Genomic DNA, 16,380 nt, shown 5'->3' with positions numbered 1-16,380 from the left:
GATTGGAAGATTTACTCCTCCTTAGTTCTGGTCTGCTTCCTCCCAATTACTTCCCGCACCTCCTCACGGACACCAAACAAAAGACCCCTGATTTGTGCACACTGGCACCCTGAGGAGTCTATTACCTTACACTACACCACACCGGCAAGCCAGCCAGGGGGAGAGGTTCCCAATGTCCAAGGATAAAGCTATTATGTGCAAGCGTCTGGCACCAGTTTGATCCCAGGGATGGTTGTAGCCACTAACCCGTTTTGACAGCTGAGATGGAGGCAAGCAGCTCTGGCGGGTGCGCGCTACTCCCCACTTCATTTGTGTGTAAATAGGCACTGACACACCGAGTAGCTGCTTCCATTATCAGGAATAAGGTTGAACACACTGAACACATCAGAGACATTTACAACCCACCCCCCACCCCCACCCGCTCAGTCCCTCCTCCATCCTTCCCTCCTTGTTTGCACCTTCTAAAAATAAAGTCACACATTTCTCTTCTTTTTTTGTAAAGGGTGGGGTCTGTTGCTAAGGGAATGTGTCTTCCAGGAACAAAAGGGATTTTTTTTGGGACTGTTTACATCATTTGCATGTTGACATCAAATTAAAAAGCAACTCGAGACCATCCGTCTCCTCCCTCCAGCACACACCTTCATGATTTCTTCCTCTCCGTCAACGACTTAGACAATAACGGGATGTTGCCATAAAATGGCCATAATAAAAAGGCAGTAAAGCATTCCAACATGATGGTAACATACAGTAAAAAGCCATGTTCCTAACTGCTCCCTCCTTGCACCTTTCTAAGTATTGATTTTCCACAAACAGCCCCTTTTACCTCATTTTCCCTCCTCCTCTCCCAAGGTGAGTACTAATTATCTGCCTAAACCAGCCACTTAAAGACGAATTTCTTCAGCAAAGCACCACCAACTGCAAACCAAGGTGAGTGTGTTTTTTGTGTGTGTGTGTGTGTGTGTGTGTGTGTGTGTGTGTGTGTGTGTGTGTGTGTGTGTGTGTGTGTGAGTTAGTCCGGGTAGGCAGGAAAAGAGGATAGAAGTAAGTGGGAGGAAGAAGCGAGTGCAGAGCGAATGAGACGGGTGGCGGGGGGGATGAGGTGAAGCAAGCCGAGCCGAGGAAGGTCTCGACTTCATTTTCTCCGCAGGGGGAAAGGAGTAGTGAATCCTCTTTGTAAGTGTGACATTTGGTGTAAGAGGATCCTGTCAGCCGGGCCTTTGCACACACAGAGGAGCATGCATGGGTACAAAGCAGATGCTAAATACAAGGTTGCAACCCACAGTGATCTGCATAAGGTGCAACCTGGGCAACTTATTCTATCCATATGTGGTGACACTAGCATTGTTGGAACAGCAGGTCGGGAAGTTTTTAATCAGTAGCCCGTGTGTGTCGATGAGAACTCAGTGTGGGTGGTGGCTCCCCACTTGTGTGCACATTACTTTGCATGTCTGTGTATGAGAAGCATAATTATGCTGCAAGTGTAATTATTCAGGGATCGTGTTTTTGTGTGAACACCTACGCTCATGCATAAACAAATCTTTTTGCTGATTTGGTGCCCTGAAGTGTGTTTGTGTTTGTGTGAGCCAGCATCAAGAGCCAGCAGTACCACAAAATGGCCAAGATAAAGGAATTCTAATGCCCCCCTTTGAGTCTCCTTGGCGCAGCGCCCCTCCGGAGTGCTGACGTCCACAGGTTCTGCACCAAGCCAAGTTCTATTTTCCTCAAAGGTTTTTGGGATGATTCCTTCTTGAGGGCTAGGATGAGCCGGGACAATCTGCCGGCTATTCCAGCTTCTAAACACAGAATGTGTTGGTGGCTCAGGTGTCAAGTGCTGGTTCAGCACCCACTTCCTTGCATAAGTGAACCCTGAGATCCTCCTGTGTTTGTGTTTACACATATAGTAAAAATGTGATCAAAACACACAATGACATCCATCGACTAATACAACATAATGTCAGGGTTTGCCGTACATTAACACAGGAGCATCCAAACATTTTCCACCGAGGACCACATACTGAAAAATGAAAGGATGCAAGGGACACTTCAATATCTCCACATGATAACAAATGGAGTTATTACTTATACAGTTTTATTTCCAAAAATAGTCCGCATCTCAGATTTGTGATTGTGAAAAATATATTATGAACTTTTTAAACTCTTTTTTTTTGTATTTTCCAACTACTTCAACTTACAGTAATTTTTCTGTTAATGCACGTTCACTCTGGATCGGCGTCTACAGTATTTAAATATGCTGACTGGTTTTGAGATCCCACCCAAGACCCTGTGAAATGTCGTTTTTCGGCTTTGAGTGGAAACGAACACACATGTTGTAAAAATGGAGATTAAATTGGATGTTCTTTGATATTCTTTGCTTTCCATTCTCTTTCACAGAGACAGGCAACAACATTTGTGTCCTATTTATAAGCTTTGTGAGTCGTCTGCAGCTCCACTGGATGGGTAGAGCAGGTTCATTATCTTGAGCACCTGCAGCTGTGCATCAGTTGACAGCACTTAGTGACACGTTTGACACCGTAAAAAAAACGCTACGTAAGATTTGCTCTGCAAAAGGGACACTTTGACAACACATTCATCTGCTTTGATGCATATTCATTAATGAGTGTGCAGTTGAGAAATGTTTAGTAGGACATTTGCTCCAGCCTTTTCTGTGCATGGCTTAGCATAGCTTATAGTATTTAATCTTCTTTACCAGCCATTTTACTTCATTTAAGCAACACTTCTTTAATAATAAATCCCCCAAATGCTCCAAAAGCCATGAAATATGACCCACAGGCACATTCTACATCCACACCTCAGGTTTCAAATCCAGTCTGTGTGACAACGGCAACAGACAAACAGCCTGCAAACTGTGTTCACCCTCACCTCCCATCTTCCGCGGGGCCCTCGGCCTGGCAGCTGATGCCCCGTCCCCCGCCGCTTCCCTCCACCCGCCTGACATCGCCATCAAAGCGCAGGCTGCCTCCCAACTGTTAGCTTCCCGCTACGCTGCTAATAAAAAGCCTGGGTTATAAATATGAACAGAGGAGCGTGTATAATGCCCTAAAGGAGCACCCAAAACACCACTAAACAGATACATGTAATGGGATGGATACGCCTCATTAATTTGAGGATGTTTAGTTTTTACAGATGCCGTGATAGAGGCAAGGTGTTATGAATAATCTAAAAAAGCGCTGGACTGCATATAAATGCTAAGAGCTTTCCATGGAATGGGGGGGGGGGGGGGGCGTATTTTTCTCTTCTGTTCTTGTAGAAGATGCACTATTGCTGACTAGTATGGATTGTTTTTCCTGATGTACATTCTGAGACGCATTGATTAGACATAATTTAGCATAACAAGCGACATCCTCCTAATGGCAAGTCACAGATCTATAATTTCTTTTAAAACATTTTTTGAACAGCTTGAGAGTTGTTTTGGATGAAACAGGATCTTTTCTGACGTGTATTGTGGCAGCAAGCTGGAGATGGTTTTCCACAAATGGGGAAAAGGGAAATGAAACTGAGCAGCTGGTTTTATTTATTTAAGAATACAGGGTCAACTTCACTTTCGTATTCTTTTGATATGGATTCCCGCTGTGTGTGTCTCATCCTGGCGAGGTGCTACAGGCCTCCCATTGATCTGGGGAGCTGGGCAAAGCCATCACTTTGAGGTGACAGCTAAATGACCTGCAGCCCTGGGCGCTGACCATCTCGCCATCAACCTTTCCGTGTGTGTTTGCATTGCAGTGACTAATCAATACGGGATGATGCCTGCATGGAGCTCATCAGTGGTGGCAGTTGCAGCGCACAGACTGTAATCTATACCTTCGCTGAGCAATACTTAGATGATTCCCCCTCCCATCTGCATGCACACATCTCCAAAAGAAACGCCCCTCCTCCTCCCCTTCGCCTCCTAAGCTCCCCTTCAGGCTCCTTCCCATGCACCCGCTGCGAGCTGCAGCCTCCTCAGAGAGCAGCATGGCGTCATCGTTGGCAAACCCGCCTGCAGGGCACCAAGGGAGGCAACACTTCATTTTCCGTCGTCGATCTGAGCGCCCCTTGTGTCACCCCCATTCTCAACAGATCCACTGGCAGGAGGTTCACAATTTGGCCAGGAGGGATCTTAGAGGCCCTGATGGGGCTCAGGAGCAAAAAAAGGACGACACAAAGAGAAAAGAGCTACCGGGGAGAGAGGAAGCTCATTTATCTGCCGTCAGAGAGGTGAGACATGTAGAGGAGGAAGAAAGAAGGACAGCGCACGAGGTGAAAGATCTCCCAACATTACACTGCAGATCGGAGTAGAAGATAGCGAAGAAGACATCGACTAACAGCTCCGTCTCTGCCCGTAGCCGAGCCTCACCTAGCTACAGATAAAACACAGCGGAAACAGCTTAATTACACACAAGGCCTTATCAGTCGACATTAGCCCGGCAGTGATAATCAGCGGCAACGTCAGACCCTTCCGCCAGAGCCTCGTGGCGCTTTCACACGGTGCAGGCGCCAGGCTGATAACACACATCGCCACTTGTTAAATCACTATTTGCTGATGGGGTTTAAAGGACATCTCTTTGTGGAGCTTGCACGTTCTCCCCATGCGAGTGTGTGTTTTCTCTTGGTAGTCCGGTTCCTCCCACATTCTAAAAATATGCATGTTAATTAGCAACTATTGGTGGAACGGTTTCTTTTAATAACGATTCGATCTGTATCATGAGTAGTGGTTGCAGATACAATTCGAGGACGGTATTGGTTCATTTGGAAGGATACGATACGAAATGATTCAGTAACCTTTTATCCACCAAATCAACCAGTGACTGTGAAATAAATACTCGGATCCCGGCAGTGCAGGTGGAGTTTCCCCCATTTAGGTATCAGTTAATTATGGCTGTAAACAAACAAGTGAAGGTCGATCTTTTCTGCTCTCATTTTCAATCTTCAATACATTTTCAATATATGCAGAGTAAATGCAACCAACATTTCAACAGTAGGTTTACTGCGACCTTTGCTTTTGCTTTTCAACATAAAAATAATTCAATATTAATATCAAAATAAAGTGCAACCGACATCTCTTCAGCATTGCGTGAAATTCCACGGCGCCTTATTAGGTGGTTGGAGAGATGTGTTGTGTGGCCGTGGTATTTTAATTGACCTTTACGTATCGTACAAACAGCGAGCGACTTCTTTAAAACAGCTCCCTGTTTGAGAAAGCCAAAGTGTTTCCACACACAGGACCACAATGGTGCCTGACTTATTTCTCGCTCGCCGACTTGTGTGTAAATCGAAGACCAGCTGTATTCAAACAGAAGCGATATGCAGCTGTACCGAACCGGAAGCTGTAGTGGCAAAATGTAAATCCAAAAAGCTCTGCACCGATTTCACAATCGGAGCAATGCTGCCCCTAAACAGGACTGCTGATGTCTGATCTCCTGGTCAATGGAAAGGCGACCAATACACCCGAGCTGCTTGATGCCATATTGGAACGGAGGCTTCCACCTTTACCATCCCGATAACTCTTTGAGGTTTTGTGGTGTTTATCTTTGGGCCTGCACAAAGACTTTTTAATATAAGGACCATTTCCACTTGGGGGTCCTCTGCCATGGTCTAGCCAGCTGGGACTGTGACATTGAAGCCCCAGGTCGTAGGTTTTCTATCAGAGTGACTGTCCTTCTCCTCAATAGAGTACCCAAACTACCGTGGCTGTGAAACTCCATCAGTCGTAACCCTGAGCTGGGCCCCCAGCAGGGACGGAGCTGGGAATAGCGCACAGAATATTTCTGAAAACCTGAAACCCAGCACCGGATGCATTTTAGTGTCATACCCTGGACCCATATCGTTTTTGTACCGAAAATGACCGGAACTGCAAAATACCAATCGTACCGTCCCACCCCTAAAAATGAGCATTTCTTATGCTGCGAAACCGAGATGCTCCTTTCCCTCAATTTTGCCTCAAAAATGTCAGAATGCAAGTAGAGTATTTCTGTTTAGTTTACTATTCCAGGAAACATCACATGTGGATAATCCGTCTTTGGCTCAACATGTAAACAGATTAAAACTTGTGAGGTTCTGCTGACCTTGACGTGCATGCAGAGTTCAATAACAGGCCACAAAGTACAACAAGTACACAGCACATAAAGACAGGCTCCAATCCTACAGAAAGACGCGTGACAGAGTGGAAAATGTCTTTGTTACGGTATTAAAGAGGATGATTTGAGAAGAGGTGAGTGTGAAAGCGGATCGAGAGCTCAAGACAGAAGAGGAAGGCTAGCGAGGAGGATGAAGATGCAGTGAAGAGGCTCGAGGAAGCGGGGCTGGGGTGTTTGTATGCGGAGGATGTACACTTCTAATCCCAGCGACTAGAGCAGTGTTTCACGTGCCAAGGAGGGGAAGTCTGTCTCTCTTTAACTGGATTTGGGTGAGCTGCTGTTTATTGGCGTATGAGTCGCCAAGTGCCCCCCTCTTAGCTGTCAAAACCGTCCTAATCTAATCAAGAGACATTTCAGCCATTTTCCTCCAACATGGCCCATGCACGCGAGGGGGGTCGGCGACAACAGCGGTTTTACAGCGGGGTTAGCAGCTTGCGGCGGGATTTGGGGAGTCTGTGCTCCGGATGTGGGGGACCCCATTGTGTGCGGCAGGCTGGCTAATCTTCATTACCTCACACAATGGCGAGGCCCAAAGAGCGAGGCCTTGGCTGCAAAAGGCATGACCAAACAAAAGAACGGTGAGCAGAGAAAGAGAGCGAGTGGGGAGGAGGGTCGGCAATAACAGAGGCGAGAGATAAAGGGAACAGTGGAGCGGAAAAACTCTTGCTCATACGGCGGCCGGCAGAAAAGGCCGCTCAGTACCACAATCACGTCCACAAAAAATGTGCAACCCCGGCGCTGTGCCACCGCTGATAAGGCCCATTCATACTTGCTGAATTAGGGAAGCACTTTGAATGTTGTTCAGCGGGCTGCCATCGTCCTTACTCTGCCAAAAAGAGGGAGGGTGGTGAAAGCGGGTCAGTGGCACAGTCTCACAAGTTGGATTAGCTCAGGTGCACGGCCGTGTGCATGGTTGCACAGGTACGCAACAGTGTGTGCGAGCATGTGAGCAGGAGGTGGGACGCTGTCGTTCCGTCTTCACTCCCACGGCAACGCTTTTAAGACAAACCTGAGTGGGAAAGATTAGCCCAAGCTGCTTAAAATATTGAAAGACATCTCCTTGCCACCGGGCTCTCTGCCAAGAGTGCCGAGAGAGCCCGGGAGTGAGTTGATGTTGCTCAGAGATGGGCGGAGGCGGGATGAACCCAGTCACCCCGTTGCTGCTGCAGCGCAAACTGTGGGCACCCCAATTTCACCCCCAAAGCTCCACAACAAAGGCTGGCTGAATGCACTGCGAAAGGAAGCTTGACATGTGAACTTTACCTCCACACGCATCGGAAGCTCTATCCAGTGTTTCTGTGCTCGCACGCAGACACACGCTTGCACCTGCTAGTCAAAATATTCAAACGCACACTCGCTTCTTGCTGCACACATAAACCCAATAAACTCCTGCTGTGAGCTTGTTCTGTTGCTGTGCCTTGCTTACACACACACACACGCACACACACACCAGTGAAAATTATTGATGTGCTCTCTTATAAAACAGTGGCTGGTCTCCGAAGTATTCCTGGCAACATCACAAGCTGAAAATAGCTGCCGACCCAAATAACTTTCCCCGTCGGAACATAGATGGAGCCAGACCACAGCCACCGGCAACTAGCTTTACTAATTGGCAACATTTTACAATGAAATAATATCTGGGACGCAATAGTGGTAAACTAAAGAGGGGAGGATGTGCCGTCTAGCCCCGCACACGTCTGGGAGGAGCTCCCATCTTGTTGGCATAATTGATCAAATACTGCCGGAAAATACAGACAGAAGGTGTGTGTGTGTGTGTGTGTGTGTGTGCATGTGTGGAGTTGGTGGTCAGGCTGTGAAACATTTATACGACACCACAAGTGTAGTTAAAGACAGAAAAACCACTGACTGGTGGGGTACGTGCAGTACCACAGGCACCATTGAGAATTATTTCTAGTTGTTGTATGTTGTAATATAACCTCACTGGGAACAGGAATGAATGAAGGGAGAACAAATTTAGTATTTAGACACACCTCCAAACTATTCAATTCATATATCCAGTTGTATAAAAGCCACTTAGTCTCTTCAACACAGCCTATGCCAATGCCAAGCTTCCAACGAGGGATGGGTGATACGGTCCAAAATCCATACTGCAATTACAATATACAGTACATCGTGATATATTTGCTCCTCCTTTGGCTGGCAATGTATTCTGTCATTTCTGGTCGTCCCTTATTTATCGCGGTTAATTGGTTCCAGACCCAACCGTGATAAGTAGCTGTCCGTGAAATAGGATTTAAAAAAAATACATGGGATATTTTTGTAGTTAGAGCATAGGAAACCTGCTTGTCTGTCTAAATACAATGAGAGCCCTCTAGACGTTAAATAACACCCCTATAGTACCTATGCCACTCCTATTATTCTTTGTTTATACCACAATGGCAGGCTACGGGATCACTGCAGGAACACAACAGACGGCTACCGTTTAAAACAAAGCATACTAGAACCGGGATAACTAGTCCTTGAAGTGGAATTACTTCTATGAGGAAAAGACAATAAAATATCATGAGAATGTCAACTGGGGTGAGTCATGTCCGTTGGAAGATTCAGATATGCTGGCTTGTCGTCAAATCTCTCTTCTGGTCATGTGATGACGATGGATCAATAACGGCATCGAACAGCAGTTCAATGACGTTGAAAGCCACCACATGACATTGGTTGGTTGCATCTTCTTACTCTCCATTATGATACAACGACATGCCAGATTGATGTAGGTTGCTATGATTTATCCTTTCTATCCTACATTCCTACTTCCAACAAGACATGGATGGATGAGTTAGGTAGGGACCAATTCAAGAGCCCTGACCTCAACCCAGGTGTTTTCGCTGAAAGCACCCTATGTTCTACTGCCGATTTATGAAGAAGGGCTGGAAATCTTTTTTCTGATGACAGACGATAATTTAGGGTTTCTTTACATAGTTTTAATGTTTATGTAGTCCTAAAACTCAATATTCTGTGGGTCTTGAAAGTTCAGCAAAAATGCCCCAAAACTCTCTTCTCTCAACATGGCTGGCAGTCAATGAGTTAATATACTGTACATGATGCTGGAGGAGATTGTTCCAGATTTCCTGTACTTCTGTAATATTATCTGTGCAGAATAAATTGTGAGCGTACTTTGAGAACAGCACATGAATCATTTTCCAAGATGCAATTACAGTTGATATCAGAGCCCATTCAATAAACTCGTGATATTCCTGACAGGTTTTTGTGTCCCTTTTCCCCCCAATATTCAGGATGAAATCTTCAATCAAGAAAAGATCAAACGTTATCCAAGATTGACTTTATCATCACTATACCTCAACCATGGAATTTCCATTTCACTTACGACTAACAATTTCAAAATATGCATAGAATAGATGATTCTTGTAAAGAGCTCTGCAGTTTTGGAGAATGTGTCATCTATCTAGGGAGGAGCGATCGCACTGCACCTTGGGCCACTGCCCCAAAACTGCCAACTTAGCAGAGACGCTGCGTATTGCTTTTCTGACTGAATTCTATGTAGATCCTAAGAGACTGTAACAAGTATGAGGGTGACCCAAGAGAAAAGGTCAGATTCCTTAAATCCAAGAGTTTCCACCACATTATTAACACTTCATCGCACCCTGGACTCCTCATATACACAAGGTGAGCAGAACAGGCACCAGAAGTTCGCTGTTAGGCTGACGAATGGCTCTTCCCGCAGGTCTCATTAAATCATCGCAGGCCACTTCTCAGGCCCGTTGGAAGTCATCATTCTAATTTGACACTTATATGACCATTCTTTCCCTCCGCCAAGGCTGAATGTCAAAATAAAATAACATCGCATCTCACGTTCTGACATGTAGGCCAATCCCAATTTCGAGTTGAATCCACCCGTTTTTGACTTGGCAAGTCGTATCTCATTCAAACACTTCAGGCCCACAGGGGCTGGAAAGGCAACTGCTGCAGGAACCGGCCTCCTTCATTTGGAGCCAGGTTTAATCTTGCGTGTCAGATCTGTTCAAGGGTGTTTTTACATGATGTAATCCACATACCGACAAGCATTTACCCTTCTAAACAGGATCAATTGTAATCATATTCCAAATGACAGTCAAACGTGATGGAGTGATGTCATCCAAGCAGGTGAAAGACACCTCCGCTTTGCATGTGGAGCAAGCATGCAAACCGCACACAAAGTGGCTTACATAACACGCTGAAGGCGACTGTTTCAGCACCACTGCAGCATCGCAACCTTGGGTCAGGATGACATCTCCTCTAAAGAGACTTTAAAAGCATATGCATCCCCCAAGAGTCAACACGGCGTCTTCACCCTGCTTTATAAACAAGTGGCTTCACGCCGTGTCCTTGCGGCCGTCAGTAGCGCACGGAAAAGGATGTGATTGATGACTGGCTTCAGACGGCAACAAGCAGTGGTGTTTACTCAGGGCAAATTGCCCTTGTCTCTCTCTGCCCTGCATCTCTTTCCTTGTTCTTGGGTACTAGGGAGAAGGACCGTACTGCTGGATGTTTGCTTTCTGGGCATCTCATTTTCCTTTGGGGTGGGATTAGCCTGCTGGACGGACAGCTAAACAAGCAAATGGATGGATGCAGCGTGACATGCCTTATCGCACTGCTGGCCAAGGCTGCCTAGCAACAGGTGAGATGAGATATGGTGCTGTACCATTACCATAAGGCAGACAACCGCAGCAGCCATGCAGTCCAACACCACAGCTTTTCTATGAAAATTGTCTTGGTAGTTCTGGGTGTTCGTACACTCTCGTAGTTATCGTTCAGTATTGAGCGTAACAAATGGTGTATTTTAACCTTTGGTACTTTGAAAGATGTGGTTGGACGATACTCCCAGCAATTACTTGTTCAGCCGTCTTGCTGGGATGACATGGCCAACACCAAATCCCGCAATACTTAGTTTACAAAACACTACCATCATTCATGTGGCGGAAGGCAACCCAGATCATAAAAAAGCATACTTTTCATGACTATTGTTGGGTGTTTGAAATGGATTAACTGGATTTACATGATTTCTTGTAAATGTCCTCGGTTTTCGTATGCTTCAGTTGTCTTCTAACTTAAAGAAATTAGCAGAAACCGAGGTACAACGGCTTGAGTTATTATTAATCAAATAAGTTTACAAATGTGCACAGGCATCCCAAAACTCAAAATCACTCAAAAGATGGAAACAGGGAGTTCTTAACCTTTGACCCACGGACCATGAGTTTCAGGGGGTTGTGCATGTCATATGTACGTCCTATAAAAATCTACATAAATGCAGTATGTACATATTGGATGTGGATCCATAGCGTACATTGGTTAAAATCTCACCTTCAAAACGTTCAGTTGCTTTTGTTCAACTGTGTGCCGATGCTACCTTTAATGAGAGACAGAGCTGCTGCTGGGGAGTCCCAGAGAAAGAAAACACATTGGTAGCTGTTGTCACCACATGGTTTTTGCAGCCCTTGGAATTGTTGTAACATTTCCCCAAAGAGACCAACTTTAAGTCGTGTACTGCAGCAGGAAAAGACAACTTGAATTATACAGCACAGTTGGTTTGATGCAGAGTCTTCTTTCTCTCGCTCTGTGTTCCCAGCGCTTACCAGGCCGGATGGTAGCAGCCAAGCAGGTGGTACCACAGCAGCATCACAATTTTGGCTCAAATGATGCGAAAGTCATTGGCAAGCCACGTGTGTGCAAGTGTGAAGCGACAAAAAGACGACTGACTCCCCCGCTGGCTGTTAATCAAACCTGGGACGGCGGAACGTTTCGGAAAGCTATACATAAAGATGTGCTTGTCCACACGCCTCCGCGGCCCCTCCCGCTCCCTCTGACAGGCCAGGCAGTGGCATGTCAGCCAAATGAATACATCCACCGCGGCGCTCTCTTTCATCAACGCTTCCCGACTTTTCATCAGCAGCCATAAAGCAGTAGCAGGCACCTATCACTGGTGATCGCCTCTCAGCCGCCTGAATGATGAGACTGAGGTGGCAGAGTTCACTCAGCGCTCTCATGTCAGAAGAGATGTTACTAGGTCAGGGGGTCGCTTGAACATCTCATTACACAAACCTGCGTACGCACGGGATCCTCAGCGACAGATAAGATGAGCACACCTCCATACGGACAAACACCAAGTGGCCTGTCTTGTTAACTGCCGCTCCAAATTGAGTTTTAGCAGCTACGCCTCATCTATCACATCATTTAAAATGTGCAAACTCATCGCTCGTTAATTACAGCGATTTTTACAGATTTTTAAACAGAGACACCCCCCTCTACAAACAGATACTTTGAGGAATAACCGGATTGCACAAAGGCTGCCTTTCACAGGCCAAGCCGTGTCCAATAGATTCGACGTGACCAAGATCTCCTGACTGGCTTTTGGCTGGAGGGAGACATCAGCCTGATCAGCCATCTGAGCATCACGAGGCATCGCACTGCAGCCCTTTCACAATGTTGGAAAATTGCAAATAACAAAATATTTGGAATTTGGAATATTCCCCAAATATGACATCTCCCTGTTCCTGCGCAAAGCGTAGATAGGGATTCATACCGACACTCTCTGGTGCCCGGACTGCAGTAGCTATCGGTGCCTCATTTTCAATACCGACTCTGCCATCTGCAACGTGTGCTTGACAGCAATATTGTGCTAGTACCGTCTTCAATAAACTGTCCTGACAAGAAACACTTTAAACGTACACTTTAACACACCGTACACATTTTTACAATGCTTTCCACAACACTTGTTACTAATGAGCCACCCATCACAGTCACATTCAGCACAAGCACGTTGGTTTTGGCATTGTTTTTGAACAAAATGGGTATGTTTGCCTTTTTCTATGTACCCATTTTAGAACTGTTTAAGCATCTGTAGGGTTTCAAAAGTACCAAGTTGGAATATGAAAAATAGTACCCAACCAACTCATAGTACACTAAAATATTGCAATTTCTCCTTTATTAGCGTGGAATGAACACAAACTTTCACACTTGTGGCACTGCACGGTTACGATGAATGGAGGCTTATACTAGTGTTGCACTGCTGAACAATCTGCATGAGGTACTTGGAACAGGAGGGATGGACACAGGCCTACTGAGGATTACATAACAAGATGGCAAGATGTGCGCTCAAATGTATGGATTGAGAAATCTGCACCGATTGATGGCAGATGTTGCTTTTTGCCACTTTTGCTTCCCGTAAATGGTAGAGCTGTCACACCGTGTGGAGCCCTTTCCAGACACTCCAGAGTCCATCCCTGCATCTTAATCCCAAGCTCCTCATCTGTCTGTCTATGTTCGCTCGTCATCCCTTTGGGGTTCAAGCCCACCGGACTGTGAAATGCGAAACCCTGCAGCAGTGGAGAATGTGCATGCTCGGCAACTTCTTCCTCCGCCATGCCCCCCCCCCCACCCAACCACCACCACCAGCTTCCCCAGACAGCGCCGTTGAAATGTGCGTGCGAGAGAGCAGATGTATGTGAGCACGCCAACTTGCAGGTCGCTCCGCTGCTGCTTCCGCATATAGAGAGCTGTGTCCACATTTAGACACCCATGATGCACTGCAGCAGCATGCAGACATTTCGCTTGGGTGGGCATCATGCACTCGCTCCAAATGCATGTGTGTGTGTGTGTGTGTGTGTGTTGAAGCCATAAGGGATAGTATATGTGTTGGAGGGTATGGCGTGTGTCCTGCAGGGTCAATGACACACAGTCATACGTGGTGTCCCATTACCGATCAAAGTCAACTGCAGCTTGGAACCCATCCTGATGTTTGTTCTGTCTCATTTCTTTATGCACATAATCGCTTCAAAGATGAAAGTTCCAGAAACAGTAGTAAAAATGCCGGCGTTGAGTTGGGTGCTTCTTTGACTACTTAGTCCGGCTTAGTCCAGCTATTTGTTTCAGCCTCAACAGGCGACAACGCTGGGATTTGGATGCGAGACATTTCAGTTTGGCTCTTTTAACTCCAATAATGGAACAAATAGACGTCTCAAATGTGCCATCTGCAGACCTCCAAACACTTTCATCCATGTCTGCTCCCCATCCCCCCCATTACCGCCTGAATCACGCCTTAGACAACGACAGGGGACACAGTCATCACTCTTGCTGTGCTTGCCTCTCAGGGAGCCATTTAGGTCCCACAACAACGGCCTCCTATCTCGCCAGTCGAGCCTTTTAAAACATCCGATTCTGAATTGTGGCTGTACTATAGGGGACACTGCATGGGTCACAACTGGAGCTTTTGGGACTATTCATAATTCCTCCATTCAGGAAAAATGTGATGGTGGCACCGTGGCAGTGTAAGGCAAGGCCCTATCTCCTGTTTTATCATTTAATAAGACTTGTTTCACATTTCAATCAGGTAGCAATAGTATTCTAAAAATACCTTTGAGATTTACAAGTAGCGAACAAATAAGCAGACAAACCAGGCAGTACCAAAACACACACATCGTGGCGCTACAAGTTGCAGATATTTTTCTTTCATTCCAAAATGGATGGTGTCTTACAGGCTGCAAAGCATTTCCAGCCTGTCGAGGTAAGAGCTCTCACTCGTTTCCATGTGCATTGTCGGTATTGATTTGGAGATGTAAGATGTGGGCGAGCCATTTCAAAATCCAGTGTTGGCAGGGAGTTGAGAGAACTTGTCATGAAAAGATGAGTCTGTGGCTAACAGTGGGGTGCCAATTAGGCTGCTTGGACACAACGAATGGATACACGCCATGCACCCCCCCCCCCTTTTTTTCCTGAGGATGCATGAAAACTGGACAATACTAGAATATTTTAATGTTTTTTATGTCGGTCTGTCAAATGCAGCATGGCACTCATCATCACCAACGCAGATGGTGCTGATGCTTACATGAAAAAAGTGAGCCAAAATATTGATAGATTTGGAAAATACATATGAATTAAGCCACATTGTGGGTTTGTGGAGAAGATGCCATGTGGCAGCATGCTCGCCTCCGCATCCCTTCGCTGAAGTTGGATACAGGAAGTGCGCGTAAAAGGTGACAGTTCATCTCTTCCTGGAATATTTATTTCAGCATTGCATTTAAAAGATGCTGCAAAGACAGACATGTCAGGTATCTATTATAGATAAGACGTGGATGGATGGAAAGGGGGGGGGGGGGGGGTGCTTCCCAACACGGTAATGCGGATGTATAATTCACGACCAATTCTGTCCTGGTGATGGCTTCCGCATTTTCATCTTCCCAAATCGCACTTGACAGCTTTATTACGCACCGGCGTGCGTCCGCATCCCATCCACTACCGCTGAAAAAAGTGTCACAAATACGAGTTATTTTCCCCTCATTTTCTCCTCCCTACACTTCGATGAAAAAATAAGTTGTTTTATCCTTCCTGAGCTCTCAAGCGTGTAGGCGAGTGAGACACGTACCTGCTGCCAGTTCTCTTCCAGTGAAGGCATGGCGGAGAAATAGCCGGTGTCGTGCACCAGCTGAAGTTCCTGAAAGATACTGTGGTTCGCCAGGACGTCCATGCTGACGCGCGCTGTCGGGAAAGCAAGACCGTTCCACAAGAAATGTGCCTCCTCTCTGTGCCTTATCGCGCCTCTTTACACGTGCACGTTTTTCATACTAGTCCACTTTGGTTGCTCAGAATGTCCCGGTACCTGCGCGCATTACCGGACTCGGTGCGTAAAAGAGAGTGGAGATGATGGAGGCTCCATGCGTATCCCTGTTGCCAAAATAGACACTGATAGCCGCCGAGGAGAGGGAGGGAGGGAGGGAGGGAGGGGAGGGGTGCGCGTAAACGAAGAGGCGTGGTTTGATTTGTCAATCAACCCCCTTGTTTGTCCATGTAAGGTAAATGGGCGGTTGAAGGGCGATTAAAGCGGCAGTGGAGCATAGAGAGGTGGGGCTAAGCAGATTGTGCCAGGTGGATTGGTTCCAGTGCGCCGTCAATCATGGCCATTATGGGCTGGATAGGTGCGCTATTTATGGATGGGTATATTAGATTTGGAAGACCGTCTGACAGGCTAGTGTGCAAGCTGAAGCGGTGGTGTAAACATACGGGAGCTGAGCTGGACTGGCTGGTATTGTTTCACAGAGTCAATATTTAATTGGAGTGAGATACAGGATGTGAGGCTTTGCATGGCTCCCACTTCTGAGTCCACGTTTAATTAACACCAGTTTGCCTTCATTCTATGTTAACTTCAATACACAAACATGAACAAGTTGAAGGCCAACAAACACGTCTTGCAGTCTAGACTGAGTCATTAGTGTGTTGACTTTAACACCATTTCAAATGT

General features: G+C 46.3%; 1 protein-coding gene across 1 annotated transcript in view; it reads right to left on the bottom strand.

Annotated features, from left to right (window-relative positions):
* The window catches only part of LOC131104738 (Krueppel-like factor 7), a 31,636-nt gene extending 15,823 nt beyond the window's left edge, over nt 1–15,813 (bottom strand). The window contains exon 1 of the mRNA XM_058052235.1: nt 15,508–15,813. Coding sequence (XP_057908218.1) covers nt 15,508–15,609 — 102 coding nt within the window. The 5' untranslated portion in view covers nt 15,610–15,813. The remainder of the gene's footprint in view (nt 1–15,507) is intronic.
* Nucleotides 15,814–16,380: the final 567 nt, after the last annotated feature.

Source organism: Doryrhamphus excisus, chromosome 16 (assembly GCF_030265055.1).
Source record: "Doryrhamphus excisus isolate RoL2022-K1 chromosome 16, RoL_Dexc_1.0, whole genome shotgun sequence".
In the NCBI taxonomy this organism is placed as follows: domain Eukaryota; kingdom Metazoa; phylum Chordata; class Actinopteri; order Syngnathiformes; family Syngnathidae; genus Doryrhamphus; species Doryrhamphus excisus.
The sequence above is the reverse complement of the archived record's forward strand: the minus strand, read 5'-3'. Positions and strand labels throughout refer to the sequence as shown.